This window comes from Zonotrichia albicollis, chromosome 6 (genome assembly GCF_047830755.1).
Source record: "Zonotrichia albicollis isolate bZonAlb1 chromosome 6, bZonAlb1.hap1, whole genome shotgun sequence".
NCBI classification, from domain to species: Eukaryota; Metazoa; Chordata; class Aves; order Passeriformes; family Passerellidae; genus Zonotrichia; species Zonotrichia albicollis.
The window spans coordinates 9233504-9260203 of record NC_133824.1 but is presented as its reverse complement, the minus strand read 5'-3'; the positions used below and the strand labels follow the sequence as shown (position 1 = coordinate 9260203).

The 26700-nt window shown below is 42.6% G+C and overlaps 1 protein-coding gene across 4 annotated transcripts in view; it reads right to left on the bottom strand.

The window, feature by feature from the left end:
* Positions 1 to 26700, bottom strand: part of ITPK1 (inositol-tetrakisphosphate 1-kinase) — a 138523-nt gene that overhangs the window by 4882 nt on the left and 106941 nt on the right. For all 4 annotated transcript variants that reach the window (XM_074542449.1, XM_074542445.1, XM_074542446.1 and 1 more), the window contains exons 6-10: positions 13866 to 13964; positions 11921 to 11961; positions 8303 to 8468; positions 6664 to 6731; positions 5002 to 5164 (exon numbers count right to left, since the gene is read on the bottom strand). In XM_074542449.1, coding sequence (XP_074398550.1) covers positions 5002 to 5164; positions 6664 to 6731; positions 8303 to 8468; positions 11921 to 11961; positions 13866 to 13964 — 537 coding nt within the window. The remainder of the gene's footprint in view (positions 1 to 5001; positions 5165 to 6663; positions 6732 to 8302; positions 8469 to 11920; positions 11962 to 13865; positions 13965 to 26700) is intronic.

Sequence of the window (26700 nt, the reverse complement as noted above, 5' to 3'; positions counted from 1 at the left end):
GGGCTGGCTTTATACCCTACAGAAAAGGCAGCTTCTCACTGAGCAAGAAGCAATGCTTGTCTAACCTAACCAAACTTGACACATAAAACTATGTTTTTGCTGCTATGTCTGACAGAACACCTGAGGGACAGGAAATGTATCTCAATGATGAAGTATTTGATAGAAACATCAATCATTTGTTTCAGCACTGAAACCACCTTCGTACATGTTCTGTTAAGTGATTCCAGACAATTTACAATGCAGTTTAATAACAAGTTTCCTGGTTGAAACAGTTGCTCAAATACCGGTAGACATGACATTTTTGGTGACACAAATGGTGGCAGGTGTACAGATCTTCTGGGTCTATTCTAAACACTGTGCTACAGGCACAGTTTTATAATTGAATTTCATTTTAAAATTGAACCAGCACGCAACATATGAGTACAATGTCCTGAAATGGATCTTAACTGCTACTGCATTACCTAAAATTGTTGTCAGTTCAGTGTTGTTCAATGAGATAGGCTGGTTGTTTTAAAATGTCTATTAAAGTATTCTGGAAGTGACCTGCCATTAATACAGGAGACTGAAGCAGTAAGTTTAAAAGGACCTGTGTGAATAGCACACATTCACACAGCAGCACATGAGCAGAAGCAGAGACCACAAAGTAAATGCATACTTTAAAACACTTTTAGTGATGTTATAACTGGGCAGAAGAGTTCCTCAGATCCATAATTAATTCAATTTTAATTTCCATTGTCCTGTCAAGACCAACTTCCTTAAGCAATAAAAAACCCAACTTCTTGGAAAACATGAAGGAAGACTATAATTTCACCGATAATAAATGTGGGGATTTTATGGTGTATTTATAAGCCATAGGTCAACCAATTAACTCATATTTAGGCTGCTACATTCCTTTGGATTTTATTGCACTTGGTCCCAATTCTCCTAGATACTTAACAGGTCACACAAAACATCAGCAATGTGAGGCACAGCTCACAGTTCTTCTTTCTCAGAGGCCCTTGAAGGGATTCACCAAACAAATCTCTCATTTCAAAACACCAAGTTTCCCAGTGCCCCACAAGATAATCACTGGTTGGCAGGGGTCAACTAGGACTCCTGGGGCTGGCCATGGGAGTCAGAACAGGATCTCCACCCCTTGGACAGAAGTGCTTGTTACGCTTTCTTGCTTATGTAAAAGCCATGGGATTAGCCTTCAAATCTACTCAGAGTGCTTCAAACACCCCAGGAATAAGCCATCTCCATAGTAACAGCTTTAATATTCAGCAAGGAGATCCATAGTACCCCAGAGTGTTCTGTGTCTGCTCATAGAAAACAAACTAGCCTTGTAGGAGGGCACCTGGGAAACTCACAAAGAAGTTGCTTTAAATATTTAATAGGAATAAGATGGCCAGTTATTCTGTCCTGAAATCAGAACTAACAGTTATTCTGCCCTGAAATCAAGACTAACATTAGCAGATGTTAGTGAAAGGAAGCTGTATGTAACAGGCAGGCTCTCTCTGTGCCAGCCCTCTGCACACTGGGTGGAAATGCCCAAGTAATTCTGCCCAGTCACTCAGAAGAAACTTCACAAACTTGTGAAAAGGAAATAGAAGGAAGGGAGGAAGAGAATTAGCTGAGAAGATAATTAGCTGTCTCAACTTGTGGTTCACAGGACACATGGGAAGGCTACAAACTGTGGGTATTGCCTCACTTGGTTCACCTAGGGCTCCTGTAGGCTTCTCACACTAGTCAGTTGTGGGACACCACTGTGCTGCAATGATAACAAAATCAAGAAGTGCAGATTGAATTACACCTTCAGAAACTACTGGCAGTGAATTTGGGATTCGTGTTACACAGGGAATCAGTGGGAGGATATAATTTTTGCATGCCTAAAACAACTTGCATGAATCGTGCTCCAGCAGGTGCTATCCTAGCACTGCCCACTTGAAACAATTTTGGAAATGCCTGTCTGCAAGATGTCTGAAATTTGCTATACTGAGAACAGTCTCCAGAGTCCTCTGGCTGAGCGCAGATAGGAAAGATGTCCACCCAGCAATGCATCTAAAAACAAGTGCCCACCTCTGCAAGCTTGGGTGGAGGCAAGTGTCTATGAGCATTTTTAAGCCAGCATATCAGATGCTACCTGCCTGATTTTTCAGACTCTCCCTGATCTGGGACACTTGGCTTTTCTGCATGTTCCCTTGGTCAGAGAGAAATGGACAGCCCATATCCTGCATTTGCAGCAATGTTTTTACACACACAAAATGTACGTTCAGATGTGATGCTCCCAGCTACCATGCAGATTCACCAGAGCCAGTTCACCTGCATGGTGCTAGGCTGCAGCTGCTGGGGCTGGGTGAGCTCAGCCACAACCACAGGACAGCAGGCTATGTGGAACTTTTCTCTCACTTATCTGAGGTCAGACAAACATAACTCCCACAGGCTACGTGACTGTGCCTACAGCTCAATATCTCAGCTGGTAACCACTGCTAAATATAGTACCAGTAGTTTCCCACATAACAAAACACACAATAGGCCTTCCAGACATTTATCTTTAAAATCTTTTTAGAGAGTTGCTGGTGATAATGGAGCAGATAACAGAAAACATCCTCCTACAGATACACCTGCTCTCAATTCTCTCATTAAACTCATCTCAGATGACATCCATGGAGTGGCAGGTTCAAACAAGCTTCAAGCCCAGTAAACACTGAAGACAGCACCCAAGAAAGGCAGCAAACCTCTGGGCAGCTGGATAAGGCTTTGGCCCCAAGCCATGGCTCGAGTTCCATGAAAGAGGCTGTGAATACTCTTTAAAGGGCATCTCTCCCCCTTCCCTTTTCAGAGTAGTGCTGCAGAGACAATGCCCAGGAGGGTTGGCTCCAGTTTGGCTCTACTGCAACTCTTGAAGGCCATGATTTGAGGAAGAAGAGCAAGGGAGGGCACTTCCTGGGACTGCACTGAGCCAGGAACAGGCAGATCCCACTGCTGATGCAGCCCACTGGTGACTCTTGAGATGGGCTAAGTTTGAACTTCTCACTAGCAAAATGCTGGCTCAATGAAGTCAGTCATTGTAACTCTTCAGTCCTGAATCACACAGGCCCTTGGAGGGAAATGCAGCTACCTCTGCTGAACATGCTTTTGAGCAACAGAGAGTTACCTGTGCTGAGATGTAACTTTGCTTCTGTTGCATTTTACTCCATTGTTTCTTCTCTGACCTCAGCAGACCTTGAGAACAGGGCTCATCTCTGTTCTGCTACCTTTTACAAATTTGAAGCCAGTTTTTCTCTCCCCTGCCCTCTCTTCTATATGTTTGGGCCCTACTGCTATCCTCTAGTTTTTCTCCAACTGGTCTTCAGTCTATCCCACAGTGATAAAGTCAGTAGTTACCATCAAAAAATCTGCTGTGTGAGACATGATGTAGATCAGTGCATAAGAAACTTCCCTGTGCTCCCAAGTCTCCTGCAAGGACTAAAACACAATTAATTCAAAGACCAATTACTGTGCAGGCTGACATGCAGGACTTGGGCTGAATTTTGAAAACTACTGCCTTAGGGTAGAAGTAGAGCAGAGCAGTTCTGCAAACTTAAGAGACAACAAGAAGTCATTGGTCCTGTCTGAATAAATGTTTGCCACATTGCTGTTCCCCAATGTGGAGTTTTCAACATTTCAAGAAGGAGAATTTCAGTCTGTGCAAAGTACTAAATCCAAAATAATACTTGAAGAAAACCACCCAAACCCCAAAACATGAAGCACCAAACCAAAATGCAGGATACAGGATTGCAAAAGAATGTCCTCTATCACTGACTTCAAGACCCAATGTCTGAAATATAATCCTATTATTAAAACTGATATGGTTCCATCTAACACCCAATTTAGGTTGTTTCACTGCCCTGGGCAGAAGAGTGTTTTCATAGGTCTGCAAATTGCATAACACCATGTGGTAGAACCATGCTGGGAAGTGACCTGAGAATAGCAGAGCTGAGTTTTAGGAGGAAGCCAGTCACTGTGGAGAGAGACAGATGAGACACTAAAGGGCAGCAGGAATGAGGACCTGATCCGAAAAACTGAAGAGATTGGGAGCTCAGGACAAGACCTGTAGATGTAAAGACACCACAGCCATATTGAAAACTTAAAAGTCTTCAATGATGGGTTAAAGAAACTACACAACAGCCTGTGTAAGTCTCATGAAACAAACACCCCCATTCAGGTAATGAGAGGAGATTCTCAGAGAGAATCATAACCTGCAAAACAGCAGGGTTATTTTCCTGGCTTAGACTACTGAATTTAGCATGAGTCACAGACCATTACTGCCTCACTCTTATTCACACTTACAGCTCCTTTTAACAATTCTGGTGATCAAGGAGCTTGTTTAGTTGTTTCCAAGACATATGTTGCACTAAAAGAGTGGAGGACAAATTCACCCATTTCTACATGCCCTAGTCCATCCACAAACTCCAGAACACACTTATGAGAACCTGCAAGGACACGAACTCTCTACAGCAACTTCTGTGCACCCACAATTTTATCATTGTCAGATTCCTGGTATTGCTTTTGTGCACAAATGTCTTTTTGTGGGGAATCAATTTGCACAGGAAGAAATTTTCAAGGGAACAGTTTGTTTCTTCCACCCCCTCATGTTTTTAATGGCCCAGAGTCTCAAAAAAGAAAAAGTAATCTTTAAAGGCTCTACCAAAATAGAATTTAGTATTCTTTTCATTTCAGAATGAGGGCTAGGCCAAGAAAGGGTAGGTCCCCAAGAACTGTAGTTCTTGAGTTTCCCTTTGCACAGAAGGGCACAACAGCTACAACTGGCCACTAAAATTTGGCCATATCTCCTAAGAGATGATACTTCAGACAGAAATTCCATATCTAAATAAGGGTTCCTCCCTTCCCAGACTGACCTGTATTTGATCTCAGAACCATCTGGTGGATGCTGTCCCACCTCCAGCCTGGGAAGCAATGATACGAGACAACAGCAGTAAAAATTGCTCCACGAAGCAGGAGTGGAAAGGCCTTTCTTACCTGGGAATGCATTTATATCAATGACTGCATGCTGCCCAGTCTGGTTGTTAATGATGATATCAATTCCAAAGAGGGAAACTCCCAGAGCTTGCCGCAGCGCTTTGGAGATTTCCCGGATGACGTCGTCATTTGGCCGCTCAAATACTCCTTCGATTTTATCCAGCTGTAATGGAAAGAGACACATTACTAAGGGACTCAAACAGCCCTTTTAGTGGAAAGATTGATTTTCAGAAGTTTCCAGGTGCATATCCACCAAATCTAATTGCAGAGAACCAGTGGCATGAAACAAAGAAAGATACAAAAGAGAAACTACTTTCATAATTCAAAATCCTTCCTAAATTGGAAATTCGTCTGCTCTAAAGCATCTAGTTCTTCCTCTTCATACTAGTGCAACTATAGAAGCAAAGCAGTGTAGGGATGAATGGAGAATCAGACTCATTATTTTAAGTACTAGATCTATACCTTAAAAAACATATACAGGTGGCATATTTAACCCTGTGCTGTAAAAGTCTTGGCTATCATTATTATTTCAGTGTAGATCAAAGTCTGTGTTAAAGGGCTGACAGGACAGACTCCTGCTGTTAGTTCAATCTGAATCGTACAATAATCTCTCATACAATACAACTCAGCTGATATCTTAAGGACAGAGCATACCCTTTATGTGGGTTTTCAAGTACAAATTATTTTGTAAGTATTTATTAAAATGAGTGACTTAGGTTACTTATGACTGGAGGATGCACTATTCTTTGCTTTTTAAACAACATGTTACACAGCAGAGGTATGCTGTTATGCCTACAGAAGCATGACTGGGATACATATTTGTATGAGTGAGATGGCAAGTAAACCACAGGAGCACACTCCCTAAGTCTGAAAGCAAATTTTTAGTAATGGCTTCTCCCTCAGCATAACCACAACAGGACTTATGATTAGCACAACTACAGTTTTAATATTTAGCATGCCTACCAGTGTTGCACACAAAATTCAAAATCAAATACAAAACTAGTCCCCAGCAGAACTTGTGAAACAGAAAAGAATCCCAAGACTCAAGAGATTGAAAGGACCCAGTGCTGTAAAGTGACTTTTTCAGTAGCTGAGTGCCCAAGAACTTGTGAATATTCATATGTCCAAATCTTATTAAAAGGACTGATAACGGTAGCATGAAACTGTGCAGTGTGCTGGCACTGCTGGTCTCGAAGGACATCCAGAAATGGTCCCATGGTCACAGCTCAGGCATGCTCACATGGCAGACAAGTACTGGCCCTCTGTGGCCTTGTGCCAACACAGTTTCTAAGCTTTAATTTTCACTGTTTGTCTTTCCTCACAGAACTGAGTCCTAAAAGAACGATTTATGCTTATTAATCTCTCTGGACAGTAAAAAGGCAGGTGTTTGCATTCAGAATCTCCTTCTTCCCTTTGCCTAGATTAGCCCTGGGTAGTTTGGGAAGCAGAACATCCCTGCTACAAGCTCTTCCTCACCGGAGCTCGGTAAGGAAAACCAGAGGGGCACCCAGTCATGCTGGTTCGTGGTACCAAACAGACCTCAGCCTGCAACACAGAAGCAGACAGCTTGTGAAAGAGAGTCACTAGCTACTAACACTTCCATAAGAAAGGATTAGATAGGTTTGCAGCTGCACTAGAGGGAAAAACACCAAGTGTACTTACCGCTGTTAAGACAGATGAGGACTCTGGTTTGGAAACATTGTGGCTGTTGAAAAATATTGATTCTCTGTCTGCAATTAAAAACAGATTGTAAGTAACTTTATACCAGACTTTAATTTCCAAAGGAATAGTGCAAAGAACAGTAGGTGGCAGTGCAGCCCCATGAATCTCGTCCTGGTCTCAACCATCCACGCCTCCCACAGGGCTCTCCTGCCTGCTGGCGTGTGGCTGCCTGCACAGGCAGGGACCCATGGACAGATAATCCACTGTTCTTGGACCACTGATAAACAGAACCATGCACTGGGTAAACAGAAATCAGTTCTCCTTCCTTCACCACAGCAAATTAACTAAATTCAGTCAGATAATGAAGTTAATTTTTACTAATGTGCTATACTCAAATTGACAGTTCTAAGGGGAAGGTGTATGACAGAAGTTGCAATCACTGCAGGTGACAGGCCTGTAGCACCCTGGCTACACTGAGAGCCCTGGGAACTGGGCAGGGCACTGTGACCATGGCAGAAAGCAATACATTTTGTGGCCAGGACCTGTCCTTCTTTTGGAGGTACCACTGGAATGCAGAAGACACTCTGAGGTGACAGAAGCCACTGTCCTAACACATATGAACACAGATTCTGGCCGTATTAATTTGATCAGGACATAGACCAGACCTAAATGTAAATACAGGCACACACAGCTACAGACAAGAACTTCCACCAGCATCCTACTACACCTATACTAACAAAATAAATCTTTGTGTGTGAAATGCAGTGGTGAGCATACATGGACTTACTAGGATTAGCCAAAAACACTAAGAAAAGTGACAAAAAACTAGCATTTGTTCATTCATCTCCTTTAGTTTGATCCCATCCTCACCTCCTGGATTTATCCAATTGCTATCAGATCATGCTTGCTCCCAAAAGCATATAAAAATGTGCTATGTGCTGCTAATTTTTTTATGCTTTTGGTGGCCACAGAACGCAGTCCTCTGGAAAGGAGCTTTTTTCCATAGAGGAAATCTAAGTAATCTTTAACAAAAACCCTTCAAGTGCGGCTGTCTAATGACATACAGAAGAATCACTCTCCTCACTGACAAGTCCATTCCTCCTTCTCCCCAACGCACGTGATATCTACAAACCAAAAGGACACAGCCCACCAAGATTTTCAACACTGGGCCTCACATGAAGAGGGAGGTTCATTTAGGGGAGAGCACAAGTGATCTTTAATTTAAAACACACACATATTCTAGGTAAAAATAGGGAGAGGAAGTGCTGAAATGATGGAATCCAGGAAATTCTCTCCAAAGCACATTTATAAACAAGTTCCGGAACAAATGACACATGAACTTAGTGGGAAAGGAGAGAACTTCTCTCCCTCTCCCCCTTTCCACATGACATAAAACAGAGTCTAACAGGTAAGACTCAGGTTACCATTGCATAAATATTTACTATATGACTGCCACTCGTACGTATTCCAGAGCAGGTGAGATATCTCCCTTTCTCTTGAAATAATACAGAAGAGGAAACATGGCATGTCCAAACCAGCTGCCTTCACTGCAGCAGTTTTTTCACAGATATTTTCTTCAGAGATGTTTCCTGCTGAGGCTGCAAGAAGAGACATTTTCTTTTCAATCAGTACAACGTACCTGAAATGCCTGCAGAGAAGTTCTTTAAAGATGGTCTTTTCACCACGGTGTAAGATTCCCCGACCACAAACACTTTATAGAGCACAGCATTGTGGTTGATGAAGCTCTGAATGACACAGGGGGGGCGAACGGCTTTGAGGCCCTCCTGGTTGAAGATGATCGCCATCTGCAAACACACACACGTGGTTGTGCAAAAGGCTGCCAATATTTCATGCTTACCACACCTGACAAGCAACAAGGGGAACAACTCCTTTTCTGCATCTTGTTCTATTTCATTGTGTTTCATTTAACTGACACAAGGCTCTGCAAACACTACTGGCAGTGAAGCTTTCATTTTCTATCAACATTTTCACAGCACTTTGCAATTTCATTTGCTGCCTTTAGTTGGGAAGCTACTGCAACTGCAGGTACAACAAAGAGATAAAACATCTGACCAACACAGACAACAAAGTTTGTATTGAATACAAGCCTGTATCATGAGAACAACAGAAGGAACAGTTCTGTGCACTAACTACAAGAATTCTTCCCCAAGATCTATTTCCCCGTTTTGGTTCAGCCCAGTTGCAATAGACTAAGCACCAGGGCTTCACCCACACCATCAGAGAACATTTCTCAGACTCCAGTAGTTCTCACTGCTGACAAATGCTGGCTATCAATTTTCCTGCTTGGTTTCACCCTATTACTCTAAACAGACAGTCCTCTTGAGAGCATTGGAATAAATATGCCAAAAAGGAAGGCATTTATTGGGTCTTATGAATGATCAAATATCTGCACACATGCACAATAACTCAGTAGATTAACATTTTCTATGTTCAAGTCAATGTGTGCATTCAGTACCTACTTACAGCTGATACTGTTGCTGTCGCTATTACACAGCACAGAGTGAATTTGTGAGTGGTAACAACCTGTGCAAGAAATTTCTCTAACAGACAGAATCATCCATCAAAATGATTCACAGCAACAACATCACACCTCATTTGTGTCTTACTGGTGGCAAAAAACATTGCTCTCTTCCTACTCTTGTGTGGACTGTTTGCATTATAGTGTCTACAACATCACACTGGCAAGAACTGTGCTGTTCTGTAGTGTTCTATTCCACTATTAGTTAATTCATTCCCACAAATAAACATAAGATGAACAGGTTCAGCCTATTTTAGGAGTTTATCTTCTCAGCACAGCACTGACCATGACTATTGGAAGCTGTGTGGGGCCTCTGTTCTGCACAGCACAGCGCTGGCAGCCCCGTGGACTAGCACAAGCCCAGATAAACCCCATGGGGTGCCTTATGCCGGTTCACTGCCATGTCTCATGGCTTTTAACATGCATGAATAGAGCTCCAAGAATTTGCTTGCAGGGTGCACTTGCTCTTTGTCATCTAGCACAGACCTGCTGTGTCTGGCAGTAACGTGGGTACAATACTTGATATCATAATTTTCAAACAGCATTTCTCATTATAAATGCAGAGCACTTTTGAAGGCCAAGCAAAACATTTGCGCCAAGAATTTTTACTGACAATGTCCGTAAGGAAGTCAGTCTCACAAAACATAGTGATTCTCTGCCTTTTCCTTCTTGTCTGTTCAAATGCTCAGAAGAAATTCTGGATACATTTCTTCAGGTTATGGGTCTCTCATGGCAGCTTTACCAAAGGTTAGTTATGTTCTGACTCACTGGCAGCCAGGAAGCACAACTTCCAGCCAACATCTCTGTTCCAGTTTAACAAATGGTGCTGAGCTGCTGAGGCCACTGCTAGTGCAGAGGCCATGTGGAACTAGGGACACCACAGAAAGGGTGACACCACCCCAGCTTAACAACAGCATGTACTCACATGAGAAAAATGGAGTCTGCCAGCCTCACCTGGTGAACTCACACACCAAACCCCCTAACTCATGCACCAAACTTAAACTCAAGCCTGATCCTTCAGCTGTCCCTGTGAGCTAGTACTTGGACTTTCTTAACAGCCATCTTATGAAGAAAGGCAGGTTTCTGGTCAGTGCTCTAATTTTAGTGTCAGCTCTGCATTGGAAATATATCCACAAAAAAATGAAGTGATTTACCAAAAGCCAGACAAGGAGTCATTAACAAAACAGACAACAATTTCTTGCTTCTAGACCTATGCTCCATCCTTTAGACAGATTGTGCTGTAAGCAGGTATTTATCCTATGCTTCCTTTGTAATTATTGACCATAAACAATTCCAAAACAGTCCCACTCTGATCATAGATATAGTTTTGGATCACTCCTGGGAACTCAGCAACTCCAAAAGTGACTACTGCTACTACTATGTAAAGCAATATGCAAGATTTCAGGCTTTTTTCCAGGGGTCCTCCTAATCTCTTGTCATAAGTTCCTGTGATAAAGTGCAGACCATGGGTGTATTTTAGTCTAATTTTTGCTCTGGCAGGAGGCTTAGATGTGTCTGCACTGTATGAAAGAAGATCAAAGAAAGATTCACCAAGGAAATGAAGTCCAAGCCTAACTGGACAAGTACTGAGAAGTTCATGTGTTTCAGTTTGCAGTTGCAGATGAACTCTTGACAGAAAAATCAGCAGGAAAATTGAAGTCTTAAATTCATTAAAAATCCAGTACCCAAGTGTTCTTAGGAATGACAGCAAAAATTTATAGCAGCTGCTCCAGCAAACTAACAGGATTGTCTGTTGGCTTGTGAAATAAGCCAAGGTAAAGCCTGCCTGCAAAATCTCACTGCATCTTTAAAAGAAGTGCTGGTCAGTCAAGATTTCAGCCACAGCCATTCTACTCACCTAGATTTACAGTTTACTTGAGAGTTTTCAGCTCTCAGAGACATTGCAGCAATGTCTCGTAGTGCACGTTTCAAGAGCAGCTGGGAAGCCTGGACTGATGGCCACGTTGTTAACAAAGAAAGCCAGGAGTTAGGAGAGCCAGCAGCAAGGGCTGGATTCTCAAAACTAATCTGAAGTAAGCAGGAAGGCAGGAAGCACAAATGGAAAAGAATTAAAACAGTACTCCACCCACTTAAATTTAGAGGAAGCTAATCTCATAGGTAATACACTCTTTCCAGGAATATACAACCATTTTAGCTGCAACTGCCTTACAGGAAGGCAGATAAGTTCTACCAGTCCTGTTCTCCCCACAGATCCCACTGTGTTATTACAACTGAACATTGCCTGGAAACCATCTCTATTTGTTACTCCCTTCTCCTCAGGGAAAGGAGCCAGCTGCTCCATCTGAAGCACAAACCCACTTCTCATCTGTACCACATACATATTGGAAAAGTAACTTTCTGGGACAGAAACTTTATTTAGTGACCTCCTGCCGAAGGAGTGACTGAAAGAGATTTCTTGGACAAAGCTGACTGAAGACTACAAACTGCTAGAAGCAACAATATGATAGAAGGTAGAAACTGCTAAAAATAGCTTGAATGACAGGAGGTTCAAGTCACATTTATCTTAATTTCAGATTTAAAAAAAACTAATGCCGCAATTAAACATGAGGGAGAGGCGGGGAAGAAAAGTTGTTTTGGTGCAGCCCTCTTCCTACCCACTACAGGATTGGAAATCACCAGCCAAGCCACCACAGGGGGAGGGGGGGACAGGACACAACTGGAAGCAGGTGAATAATACTGCAAAAATTTTCAACTCACCTCATGAGAGTTGGTTCCGTGGGCCACTCTGGTTTTACAAACTAGGTAAATAATAAAGAAAAGACAATTCACCACTGAAAGAGAACACATAAACCCTTTATAATCCTGTTTCCACCCACACATGCAAACACTGGAGTCCACCAGACCAAGGCATTGACTGTAACACCAGTGACAGTCTCTGCTTGAACAGTGCTCTTAATCACTGCAAAGCCTGGCTTGCTCCAAGCTCTGCTCTCTCAATTCCTCCCTGTAACTAAGGTGCAAGCACAGATCTTTATTAGGACTGGACAGAGCTGCAAAGCATCAGCTGAGAAGTTAGTACTAGTATTAGGATTGCCATCCTGTCTACTCAGAGAGCATTTTTACAACTATGTAATTTTTTGTCTGAGGCTAGAGCTACTTTACCACAAAACACCGCTAGGTACCACAAAACAGCACTTTCCTTAAAACAAAGGAACTGGGACACAGTCAAAAGCAACTTATTTTCTTACCTCACTGTTTTCAGGGAAGAGCAGGAAATGTAACAGGCTGAACCAAACTAAGATATAACTTATTTTTCACAGGCAACCATAGAGGAGGACAGAAAAAGGCAGAAAGCCAGGCAGTTTTTCTTTCTCTTTCACATTTATCTGCTCTGTATATCCTGATTCTCACCTCCATCTTGATTAAGAGGAGGAGTAAAACTCATTAGAGGAAAGAAACAAAAAGCTGCTTCTACTATGAGGCCAGAGAGGAGCTGAAGACCCCTAGGGCTCACAGCGTGACTAGGGCTGATGTTACTTATGTGTTAAGGAGAGGAGATGAAATCTTGCAAGTAGTGAGAGGGTGGATAGGACAAGACATTTTTTCAGGTTGTTGGAAGAATCAAATTGCCAGGCAAGAGGACAGGGAGCTATGAAAGAGAGATAACCTGCACTAGAGTCCAAAATAACTTGGTAACTTGAAATTTTACAAAATGGTTTATGATGTCTCAGAGAACATGTGCTCTGGAGAGCTGGACCTTTTTTAAGAAAAACTAGAGACAGAAAAATGAAAAAAACACTCCCAGAATATCAAGGTATATTAATTTTCAGTGCTATTTTGTAATTTCATCATTATTTAGAGGGTTTGATTCAGACCTCCTGAATATATGACGCTGACTACTGAGGACTAGGCAGTCTGTATGGAGAGCAGAATGTGAAGAGGAGGGCAAAGCCATTCATGAGATTTCAAGTACTGCTTCACAACCTATCTTCAGGAGACCTGCCTCATTTGGGAGAGCGATGGCAGGGAGGGCAAAACATGCTTTTTCCACACAACTTTACCTCTGAACCTTACAAATGAGGCAAGCAGCAAGGGAACAAACACCGACTAACGATCCTGCTCACTTTATACTGCAAGGAATCAAATAAAGGAACTAATTAAAGCACAAGCCCTGCGATGAAACTTGCTTCAAAGCACAAACAGTTCATAGCAGCTGTTTGAGCTGTGGGCCCTTGGAGTCTGTTATCTGTGTTAACCCTCTTTCTTTTACCCGTTAAGATTATACTTGTACCCTGGACCAGGGAAAGGGAGAGGTAGGTGGAAAAAGAGGATAATCAGCAAGGCAGTGATTTTCTGAAGAAAAGTAATGAGTGCAGCTGGCAGGAGAAACATCTTGCACAAGTTCAGGGCAAGAGGCTAACTTTGTTAGAACTATTAGCATTTCCCAGGAATGCATGTTTACTGTAGCGAGGTGCTGAAAGTAAGGAACATCAACAAAAAGCAAAGTAAAAGCTGACAGGGAGAGAGTTTGTTCCACATTCCAAGCAGACTGCCTCAGAGCATTTGTTTCAGGAAAGTTTTAATATCCTTGACACTTTTGGCAGTGAAATCCACACTCCTACAATGTTGGCTATGTTTTGGGGGGTGCATGTGCAGTATTTAGAACCTACTAGAAGCACCAAAGAAAAGCTCATGTACATACTGAATGGGAATGCCAGTCCATTCTTCTCTATAAGCTTCAAGGTATCTTCTCCACAGGCACTTGTCAGCTCCATAAACGGTGGTGAACAGATCCTCTCATCTGCAAGAAAATAAAAAGACTCAAATGAAGATGAGGGGTTTAGCTCCTCAGCTGCATCATTACCAGCTCTCTCCTTCCTAACTGCCTCTTAATAGTCAGCTTATATTAAAGCACCCAAAAGGACTGTAAGCCAGGCCTGAATTTGGGTTTCTGGAAACATTTCAGAAGATGAAAGGCTCAATTTTCATGCAGTCTAAATGACAATATAAAGCCAGTATTTTCACAGGCAGCAAAAATGATCATCTGCTTAGGAGCACACTGCACATGAATTAGCCAGTGAGGTGAAAAGCAACTGTGATCTTTTTATGCCTTCAAGCATAATTTTCTAAAGCATTTTACAAGAAACAGAATGGTCTGCAAATGTGACTAGAAAAGGCAGTCTCACAAAGACATATGTCCTGTAGGGCTCCTCAGGTGGCAGATTCCAGTGTGTATTTACTTCAGGCAAGGTGCCAGAACATTCTGCTGTTCTCTGGGGTGGCTCTGCCAGGAAAGCAGTGTTCATTTGGTCTGGCAAAGCCAACCAGAGCACTGCTGAGACACTGCCATGTTAAAACTGCTCAGCAAGTTCTGGGTAAAGAGAAGAATCATGGGAACCATGGTAAAATTTAATGAAACAGGTCTGCTCCAGACTGTTTCTGCCAATGTTGTGCTTGTTCACATGGGGTTGTGGGAGGCTGGAGCAAAAACCAGCCCTCTTAGTGACTTGGTAAGTTGACTTGCTCTAGGATGCCCTTCCGGTTCACTGCAGGAGAACTGAGATTTTCCTGGGAATGCAGCAGGAAAGGCAGAAACCACTGTAGGACTCAGAGAACTTGCACATAAATGGCTTCAGAGGGCTGGGTTGCAATCTGAAGTGTACAGAGAACCTTGGCTTCAGCCATGGCTTTGAGACAGGTCAGCAGGGCCCAGGTTTTCAGACAAGCTGTGTGCACATTGACAACATTGACTAGGTCAAATCAAGGACATCACACAAGTATGAATGACGATTTAAATTACCTCCTTAGTTAGCACAGCCTTAAAAAAGTACTATTTTAATGGAGTTTGAGCTGTGGCCAGGTTAACTTCAGAGCCACAAATGAGTTGTAGCTTGAGTTAGCTGCACAGCACTGAACACAATTCAGAACGGGTCTGCCAAGACTTCTTCACTTTGCAGACTTATTTCAAGAGGATGACACCTTCCTCCAAAAAGGAACTGGAGACAAACACAAATGGTGGGAGCAACTGCATCTGGCAAACTCAAGTCACAGATTTATATAAACCAGCAACTTATCTTGAAAATAAGCAAAGCATGGCTGAATTGAAACAAGTGGAGGCCATGGTGTGCAGATGGTGAAGAAACTGAAAAGTACATGTGAACTAAAACCCCAGCAAAGCTAAACATAACTCTGAGACAGACAGGCATTCAGAAATCACTTTATAGACATTGTTTAGATTAATACTTTTCACTTAATTTTAAGTATATATATGTAAAGAAAACTGAATCACTGAAAGTAACAGAGATGCAGAACTCTCTATATTTTGGTACACATATCTCAATACATCCCCAAACTTTTGGAATATCTGAGAACTCTGTTCATTAGCAGTGTTGTCACTACAATAAGTTTTCTGAGAAAAGGCTATTTTCATAGATTCTAAAAGGAGAAGAAAGATTGATGCTTTGAGGTCAGCTTCTACAAAAGTAAACGAAACATCCCAGATTTCAAAGCTTTCAATTTGCTGCTATGAAAACAGAAAGCAGCATCCAAAAGTGACAGGTACTGTAATATTTACAAGCCTTTGCCAGAGTAAAAGTTCCTTAGTTGGATGAATTTAGGGAATAAGATTTAGTTTACAGATACTTGGGAACAACTTTGGCTTGGCAGCTCTCCCACCCACATGCTTAAGGCTCACAAATAACTTTGTCTTCAGAGTGCAGATGCAGAGGAACGTATGGTTCCATCTCGCTTCCCTCTGTTTCCCTCTCATGCAAACAGGAAAGGGAGACAGGGAGATTCAGTGCTCCTGCTGACTACATGACACTTGCATGGGGAGATGAAGGAAGGGACAAACAGGAATTTCTTTGACTTGCACTTAGAAAGGACCACCTGGATCAACAAAAAGTAGCAAAGAAGACTCTTAGCATCTCAAAGTGCTCCTGCTGAGTTTGCATAGCACTGGTATTTTCTCTATCAAGAAGGCAATTCTAGCCCACTGAAACCTCTAAAACAGACCATTAATTCACAGCCAGACCTGAGGACAAATAATGCCTCACTCAACACAAGATTTCAGTAGAGCCTACAGCTAGAAAACTGCTGCTCTGAGTTTAACTGCACACATTGAAATTCTAAAGGTAGTGGCAGGTTAAAATAAAAAGTCCTCCAGCAATCATCCTCTCCTCCTTCCCAGGGTGGCAAACACATGCTAAAACTTTCTCTTATCACCCAGCTCCTGCTATCAGAGTGACAGTAGTCTCTGCACACCTTCTCTGCACTGAGGTCCAGGACAGACCTCACTCAAAGCCTGAGAGTCAATTCAATACTGATTTACATCAACTTGGAACTACACCATGGACCCACCTAGTGCAAATGACCCCCGTGAACCTTCCCTCCCCTCCTGCTGAGTAAGCTGCTTTAGTGTGAGCTTACTGAGCTGTGGTCAGTGCTGGACTCTTGGCACTGTCACCACTTCTTTGCAAACCAGCAGTGACAGGACACCATGGGAAACCATTGCCAACAGTAAATACACACAAACAAGTAAACATAACAGTCGAGAGATGAGAAGGGCATCATGATTCTGGCTCCATGGCTGTTCCTTTGTATTGATGCTCCAGCCTAACCCTGCAGTCTAAACCAATCACTATTCTCATTTGCATCTGACAGTCCTAGAACAAAGCACTTTAATAAAAGCAGTCTGAGAACTACTACAGGTTAGGCCACAGCCATGTCAGCCCTCCTGTGCAGCTGCACTGGCCATGCACCCCTAGCAGAAGTGACTCTGTCAGGACACAGACCTGATGCAACCCAGAACCTGTGCACACAGCTGATGCTGTTGCTTTTCTACTATCAGTACTCAGCTCTGTGCTGTGCTGCTGAGTGGAAGAGTCTTCTTCTAAAACATCAAGTTTGGAAAAAATTTCATCTCATCTTCCACCCTTGGCTATGCACAAGTGACCTTAAATCCCAAGAGATTACTATGTCTGCAGTTTCTGATCTTTTCACTTAGGATCTGAAACTAAAAATCAGGCACTTCCTCCCTCCCTTTGGGTGCATACACTGCATCACACAATAAGCAGATGACCACAATTATTAACCCTATCTTCCTTCATGCAACACATGCTGGACCAAAGATATCAACAGGAAATGTCTGTCTGTAAGTCTACAGACTGCTATGATTTAAGATTCTGTACATTGCTATAGTGCACATTTAGAGAATGGTATTTCTTTATTTTCTAAGCACCTGGTTGTCTCTGAGAGTTCTGCCTTTGAAATATGGCCACCACTGCAGGTGAACCTTGTCAGGTCCAGAAGTGCTAGCGTAACAGCAACAAGGAAAGAGTCTTCAGATCAGAATGTTTAGCTTTCACTTAAGACAAGTACCAAAAGCATCTGCAGCACTTTTGTTGTTAAAAACAACATATTATAATTAAATTTAAAAGTCAAAATCCTGTCACTCTGTTCCTCCCCCGTCTTTGTCCTCATTTTTATTGCATGCCTTAGCACAAACTTTGTGGTATCTGTTTTCCATATTTGCCTTTAAATATTCTCCCTTTTCTTCAAAATTATTCGATCTCAGATGGGAGTTCTCTCTCTCTCTCTCTCCCCCCCTCTCTCTCCTCTTTCTTACTTTCTGTATTGTTTCTCATTCCCATCCCCATCTCTCACCCAGGCTGTTCATTTTCCAACCATTATTTCTGTTCTTTCAGTGCCTCCTACACTTTATCCCTCCATCACCTCAGCATGGAGCTCGTGGCTGGAGGGATCACGTTCATTGCCAGCGCAGGGGGAGTGCCTGCAGGGGGACACCTGAGGGCAGCAGGGAAGCTGGCACTCACAGCTCACAGTTGACAGCAGCAGTCTCAGCACAGGGCACTCAGCCCTGGCACACCCTGCTGGGGGCTGAGCTTTGGCACAGTGCTGTTCCATCCCCATGGAACAAGAACATTGTTATAGGGCTTGCCTGATGAGGGCCAGTTCACAGCATGAGTAACACAGCTACCAACAACAGAGAGGTGAAAGAGCACCCAAACCAGGGTGTCAGTGCCAGGAGGGGATTACTGCAGGTGAAGTTCAGCAATAGTGACAGGAGCAATGGGATGTGAAGATGGGGAAGATGCAGACTGAAAACTGGCTGGGGAAAAGCATTTTCTGGCAGTGAGAATTGGTGGAATTCTTTGTGCTCAGGACTTGCTCTAGTTAGAGATGCTGAGTAATGCTTCTCTACTCAGGGCACCCTGGTGGCCTGCAGACAGCCTGCCAAACAGTCACAGGACACCCAAACCCCCAGGAGAAGGCACAAGGGGCCAAACACTCAACACACTCTCCCATTCAGTAGCCAGGCAAAATGGATAGAGGAAAAATAAGAGTAATACATGGCTGTTCCCAGTTGAACTAAGTCTTAAAAATAAATTGAAAGCACTGTGACAGGGCTGTACAAGACCGTCTCTTGGGCTGATTCTGATAAGGGTAAATACCTTGTACCATAAAAGTTTGAGAAGTACCAACACAGTGGACAGTGGACAGCTGTGGATGACTGTAGGGAAAAAATAAACCATAAGAGAAGATGAATCTATTCAGATTTCTTTGGTCCTTATGATTTTGGACAGGTAAGAAAACAAATAATAGATTACAGACAGATCCAATGCCCTGCATTCATAGATCAACAAACTATATTTCCTTGTCTTCATAAAAGGAGTTTAAAGGGAATTTATGGTCATCTGTGAGAATAGCTGAAAACCTCTCTAGAAAAGAAATACAATGGGAAAGCCACTGCCTATTAAGTTTCAGATTTACTGTCTAAACATGTTTCCCTATCTCATAATTCATTTCCTTCACCATCTAGCCTAGGGATTAGGAAGTGCAGCAGACAGGCTGAAAAAAAGAGTATTTATTCCCAGCACCACCAACCTCTTTCCACAAAACCACAATGCAGTCACAAACACAGCTGAACTCTGAACTTCCATTTGTGAACTGGGGAGAAGGCTTCACCTCCCCTTGGCCAGGCAGGGCTTTATGGAGCTAGTTAAAGGAGTTCCAGGAAAAAGACTTTTTGGACAAACAGCTGCTGAAGAAGCATTATCTGAGCATCATCAACCAAAATCCTGAGAGTGATACTGGAAAAACATAAACCAGAAGGTGTTTACTGATGAATATCATATCTTTTGCTCAGGCCCAATATTCATTATTAGCAGTGCCTTCTTTGTTTACACACAGAAGACAAAAGACACCAAATGAAGGGTGTGCTGAGGATAGGGAAAGGTGAAAGAAGCTGGTGAAGTGAATTTGTGAAACAGGTAGAAGGAAGATGCAGTTTGTCAAAGGAGCACAAGAGGAGGCCTGGAGTCCCCCAGGTGTGCAACAGACTTGGCACACCTAGATCCCTTAATTCTGCATTCCAAGTCCAAAAGGAGCACAGCTTGTGCCTGAGTTGCTCTCTGTGCCTGGAAAGGTTGTCACTATTATTCCAGAAAAGACTGGGTACACAACCTCCCCATCACACAGTGCAGTATGCAGAAAAATGACAAAGCTGCTTTGAAAAGTGCTTAACACCCTTAAGAAAAGCACAAAACCATCCATGTCAAAATCAGGACTGGCTCATCATCTAACACTCATGGAGCAAAAGTTAAGCCTTAAACTATCAGAAAGATTTACAGCAGATGGGAACAAATTTTAAGCTTCCTACTTTGTTGAAAAAAGCCACTCTTTAATAGAATAGTTTGCAGTGGGATTTGAAAACATTTAAGACTCTTTAAAAATAAATATATTTTCAGTAAACTGTGCTTCACTGTAGCTTCCATCAGCTTGTGGCATTCTGCTCCTGTGGGAATAGAGAGGATACACAGCCAGGGCAATGTCTTTTCCTCCTAATACAATAAGGGGAGGAAATCTGAATTTCCAGCTCACCCCTGCCTACTGAGTTCATTTTCAACCAAAAAACCCAACCACACAAAGATGCTGGCAAGGTTTTTTTAAGCTTGCAGCTGAATCTTATCTCAAAGGTATTGTAAACCACTACAAGACAGAGTGTTTTGCCCTTTGAATCCCTTTATTGACTGTACACTTACAGCTTTGGACTGTAACTTCTGCTAAGGTCAAAAGTTGCTTCATCAAGGAGTCAGTCAAGCAAAGCCAACCCCAAGTTCACAGCAGCCCAGCCCCTGTGAACTGAAGAACCCCTTCTTCACTCCTCCCTCTAGCAGATAATTTTTCAGTTGAAGCTTCATAAACCTAAAAGCTTTATTCATAAACCCCACAACTTTCACAGGTTTATTTCAGCACTTCTGTGCTGTATTAAAGATACTCTCAAGCTGTTGTCCCTTCCCCTCAGAAATGCATGTGCATGAGGAATATTGCCAGAATGGATTTAGTTCAAACATATGTTGATCTATACTCATCACTGAAAAAACCAACGCATGTATGAATATCCATGTGCTTGCATCTCACTCTCCAAGTCTCTGAGGGGAAAATTCCAGTTTTAAGGGTAAAGTAGCTGTATCTGGGGAGCATTTGGCAACACATTCTAAAGACACAAGAGGGCAGAGCAGACTCGGCTTTGAGGGCACAATTTCAAGCTTAACCTAGCTTGACATACAAGAACTGCAGACAGAATATCTGTGTTAAATGGAACATCTGCAGAGCAACAGTCTTGGGTTTTAAAAAAGTAGTGATTTTGAAGCATCTGAGCGGCGAGTGAGGAAATCTCAGAGCTGAATATAAATATGAAACTATTCAAAAAAATCACAATAACTTGTTATTTCCATGCAATTTAGGAGGGCTAATTATGGGTTTTGAACATGATGAAATCAGCACAGACTAAAGAGAAAGTATAAACCATAAAGAAGAAATAAAGGCAAAGGTCATAGTAAAGCCAGCCTGATGGACTTTTTTCTCCTAGATTAACTCTTCCTCAGACAACCATTTCACAAAGCTCTGGTCTGTATCAGATCCTCCTTTACTTTTTAGCTCTAGACTTTCATCTTTTGCCCACTTTCCTTAATGAGCAGAATCCTTCTGATTCCCAGGAAGAATTCACATCATCCTGTGGGTGCTCAGGCTGAAAGAGGCAGGTTTTGCAGACAAGCATTCTGCTCCCTTGTCCTGATGGAGCTCACAGGCACCCAACAGCAGAGGAGCACAGCTACAGCTGTGCCTTCAGTTAAAACAGACCTGTGGTGCAACACAGTCACTGACTCAGCCTGACAAAGGGCGCTCATGACCATGTAACAATTTAAGTGGTGAAAAATGATTCTAATACAGGAATAAAGGCCAGGAGATGGGTGTTCATCATCAAACAGTCTCATTTTTCAGCAGGTAAAAGGGGTTATTCACCACTCTGCAAATGCAGTTGAATTTAAAAAACCAAGCACACCTCACCACAGAAAAAGGAGGCAAATGAACTAGCTGTCAAGGAGAAGGACATAAACCTTCTGGTGCTTCTTAGACTTTTTGTAGATAAGAGTATTAGACAAAACTCTCTTAAAAGTAATGAAGAGAAGTGGAAAGAACCTGCTAGAACAGTTTTTGTTGAAACAGTAACATTTTTTCCTTATAGTATTGAACCTGTACCAAAACCTGGGGACTTATTTCACAGGCAGGAGTGTTTCCAGTATTATAGAAATAATGAAAGCAATTTTCCTCATCAAGGAAACAAATGAAAGGGATTATTTGGCAAATGCAAAGAAGTCTTTTCTGCATTTTTACCCCAATAATGTTCTGTTCAGAAGACTGGCATTGAATGTATTGGTATCTGCAAAACCCCAAAGGCATTTCAAGAAGACAGACTATGCAAAATACACTCTGTATGTCTGCTCTACATTAAAGAGCAAATGTCAGATTCTATGTGAATACCTGAACACTGATTAAAACCACCTCAACTGTCTCTAAACAATAATGTGTATCTGCTGTTTCATATGCTTACCTATGTATTTTGAATACAGGAATTATACTTAGCATTACCATTTTCAAGTGGCAAATGTGCCCAATTTTAGTATTCTTACCAACACAGACAACCCTGCTGTGTAGAATGATAAAGGAATCTCAGAAGCAAGCACCAGTGTCCAAATAAAACCTTTTCCCATGAAATACAGAAGGTATATAATGGCCAAATGCAGCATTTTTATGCTTCCTCTCCCAAATACTGAGATAAGACATTTCTTAGACCAGTACAAAACAATTTCCAAGCTGAATTTCTACTTTCAAACTACACAGCTCCAGGACAGGAGCTGTTGGGATGTTGGTTTGCATCCCCCTGGCCTAGATGGTGGATAGGAACAGACAGTGGTGTGCACTTCCCTGCATGCACCTTGTACACACCTGATTCACATAGGAAATTGATGGCAGAGAGAGCACCAGTTTGCTCCATATAATGCTCATCAGATGCTCATCATTCCCAGGAATCTAAGGTAAACTGTGAAGACTCAATGCTGAACTCCTTACTAAATTTATTTGTATATAACTCTACTCACTTTAACCAGTTAGTTCCTCTCAGTTGAAGAATCAACCAAGCTGAAATCCTTATATTAGAGAGTACATTGTCTAATAAAATAGAAAATGCACTCATGGCAGGGGCCATGATGGCAGACATGATGTAGGCAGCTTTTTCTTGTCTGTGATGAAGTTCATTTGAAGATATTAGAGTACCAAGATGAGCAGAGTCCACTGAAGCTCTTTATATCTCTAATCTAAGAGGGTTGATGGCCCTTAACCAGATCAGTTTAATGAGCTTTTGGAAGATAAATCCCGGGAGATAGTACACAATGCATGTCCCAGGCTTTCAGGAAACACCACCGCCAATCTACACATGCTGTGTCAGAGGCAAAGCAGCAGCCCACAAGGAGTGCAAATTAATGACAAAATTCCCTCCAAGGTAGAGGTATCCCAGGGACACACTGCAAGGGGCTCTGACAGTATCATTCAATGCTTAGTTCAAGCCCCCATAGTCCTGCATCACCTGTGCTCCAGGCTTGAGCCAGAGAGGAACAGGGCCTTTGGTTCCTGTTCCAAACCATACCAGCAATGACAGAGGAAATGTGAATAAATGCTTGCCTTTTATTGTCCATATGTACATATGTCCATATGTATGTGGACACAAAGTTAGTGCAAGAGTTTACAAACAGATTGAGAAAATACAGGAGGATCTTGGGAAAACACTGAGTAACAGGAGAGGCACATTGCTGTCACTGCACCTGAGCAGGGCTGACAGGCAGCCCTGTGCCAAGGTACCTTATGTCACCTGTGTGACAGGGAGGCCACCTCTGTGCTTTGAGGCCAAATATTTGCCAGAGATTTGGTGACCACTGATTTGAGTTTCTCTCTGTAAAGCAGCCACTCAAAGCACGACTACACAACTGCCATAACTGCAATGCACTTCTTCCTGTGCCATGGGTAAAATGTAATAATGTAGCATTTCAATAACAACCCTGGAAAGAACTGTTTGCAGATACCTAAGCAGAGACTATCAACTCAACAACACAAGCACATGATCATGGTCCCATGGGAAATAAGAAGCTAATACCCTGCCCTAATACTGTCCTTGCATAGGTTAGCAAACTTCTCTCATGCATGTGGGACTTCTACACTGCTCACCATTCAGAGCTTGCACTTTGTACTATGGAAGGAACAAACTCAAATGAACAGGCTTTTTATTCAGGAACATTCTGTATTTTCAATTGAAGATCATATAGACAATCCTGCAGCACTTTGGAAAAATGTGACTGAAACACTGGTTCTGGCCTTAAAGCATCCTGCTCTGCACTTGTTTGAAATGCCTTAACAGGAGTAGGGCACACCAACCAAGGCTGCTGCCTACTACACAGACTGGTACAGCTTGATGGTTTTTCCCAAGTGAGGTGGATTGAGCCCACTCCAAATCAATGAGAAAAAATAGCTGCTGGGACAAACAAGCTATGAGTATTTTAAACATCAGAAAGAAAACGACCTATCTACATGGGAAAGCTTTGTTAGTGTATATTTTTCTGTTCTAATTATGTTAGTATAACTATAGCAAAGGAATGCACACACACCATGTTGTTTACATTGGATTAGTTTCTGTTGCTAAAGTTTCAGACAGCCCTGTAAATATTAAGCTATTAGAGAGTGTCCAAAGGAGGGCAATGAGCACAGTGAAGGGCCTTGAGGGGAAGTTGTATGAGGAGGGGCTGAGGTCACTTGTTCTGTTCAGCCTGGAGAAGAGCAGACTGAGTAGAGACCCCACTGCAGTTGGAGCTTCCCCCTGAGGGCAAGAGGAGGGGCAGACACTGATCTCCCCTCTCTTCTGACCAGTGACGGGATTCAGGGAATGGACTGAAGTTGTGCCAGGAGAGGTTTAGAATGGATATCAGAAAAAGGTTTTCACCCAGTATGGCTGAACCCTGGAACAGGCTCTCCAGGGAAGTGGTCACAGCACCAAGCCTGAGAGAATTCAAGAAGTGTTTGGGCAATGCTCTCAAGCACGTGGCGTGACTCTTGAGGATGGTGCTGTGCCATCGAGTTGGACTCAATGATCCTTATGGGTCCCTTCCAACTCAGCATATTCTGTGATCTTTTTTCGCAAACAACTGCAAAGCACTCTGGGTAGATATCCCACAACAAATCCCAACACTCATCAAAACACTTGGCAACACCTGTGAGAAACTATTGAGAGGCAAGGACCAGCAGTCCTTACCTACTATCCCAAACCCTTGTTGGTGTAGGAAGCTGATACTATTTCCTTGCTGCAGAGGGGCTGCCAGGAGAAAATCCTGTATTGCATGATTCTCTCTGGCATCATGGAGAAGAGGCAGTGGCTGCTGAACTGGAAGGGGCATGTGCCCAAGCTATTTTTGTGGATGTCATCTGCTAAGATGCCAAACTTCCAGCAGAACCCAGGAAAAAGTGGTTTCTATTTCTATTTTCTCTGGCACTGTAAGACTCGGTCTTTGCATGCATCTTTGGTGCAGTCAGTGTCTGTGTCCCTGGTTTGACACTGGGCATGTCAAGCAGCTAGCAGCAGCCAGAAGCCATTTATTCCATGAAAACCTCAGTGCTTCAAAGCAGCAATTCCAGCACTTGATCTCCTTCAATAACACCTGGGAGGGAGGGAGAGAGATGGCAATAAAAATGCTGAGGGAGGAAAGACAACTCCACCATAATGGAGTCCTTGGCAGATGTGCCAGCACACATGGCAGGACAAGGAGCCTCCTGAGTCTGGCTGTGAGCTCCCAAAAGTTGTGTATCAGTGAATAATCGTGACAGAAAGGGGATTTCATCTCACATGGCTCCAGTCAACTTGTTTCTGCAAGCTGTCTGTGAACTAGCAAAGCCAATGGAAGCAGGCAGATTTAGACAGTGATTTTACCTTATACATTCAGCAGTTTCAAACTAGTAACTTCTGGACAAATCTATCTCTACTCACTGTTTGTAAACTCCTAGTGCTGCACATATATGTAAATTTAAGCTAGACATTGTGAAGTACAATAAACTGCCTTCTGCTGCCAGACAATTGCCTTCACAAGAACTGCTGCTGCAAAGTAATCTTCCTGTTTTTCTGAAATGTGCATTCCTGCCTCGCAGGGAACAATGCTGACCTGTACAGTCTGAATACACAAAGAAATACCTATCATTTTCTGGCTTCAGTTACTACACTGATTCATGATTCATGAACTTGCTACTATCTCCTGTCAAGTATGACAGCAAGGGTGGAAGAGATGTCCACATGCAGAAATGCCAGAAAGAAAGTCTAGAAAAGACAGGCAACTTCTGGCTGATTTCACAGAATCACAGAATGGCTTGGGTTGGAAGGGGTCAAATATCATGGGTGGATTGAAGAAAACTGAGGTATAGCACAGCCACAGACTGGATCATTTAGAATACAGGAGCTGAGTGAGTGCAGGCAGCTTGTAGGAGCCTTTTCAAAATGCTGCTGAACTGTCCCCAGTTCCCTAGATGTCCTGCACCTACACCAAGGAATACAGGGGATGCAGACTCCTAGAAGGTCAGACTATATCATATCCACTCCTTAGCTGTCCAACACAAAGGGGACTGTGACCCCTCTAAGTTAGTAAAACAAGGATTTTCCCTTTCACAACAGCCAGTGACAGGACACATGGCAGTGACTCAAAGACAGAAGATGCCTAGAGCCACACAGACACATCCATGTAAAAAACAACACCATCACTTGTGGCTCAGAGTATCTATGAGATCAGGGAAAAGTTCCCCATGTGTTCAGTGTCAATTCCCAGTATTCAACAAATCCTTTCCCAAAGGAAAAAGAATGTCCTGTGTCTTGCAAAAATGCACTTCTTTGAGAAGTAAATAGTTGCAAAAACTTGATTTGTACCTGCCGTCTTCCAACCCACTTTTTGGTGGTTGTCAATGCTGCAAAGATATGTCAAAATCCTATGCTCTACAATGTATGTCCTGCACACAATAATTTAAATCACAGGCTAAACTCTATTCTTAATCATGTTGTAATCAAAAAAGTTTTAAAGACTACCCAGTCAGAAGAATGCTGGATTCATTCCATACCAGTTGTAGGATCTGAACTCTGCTCTGTAGGTGGA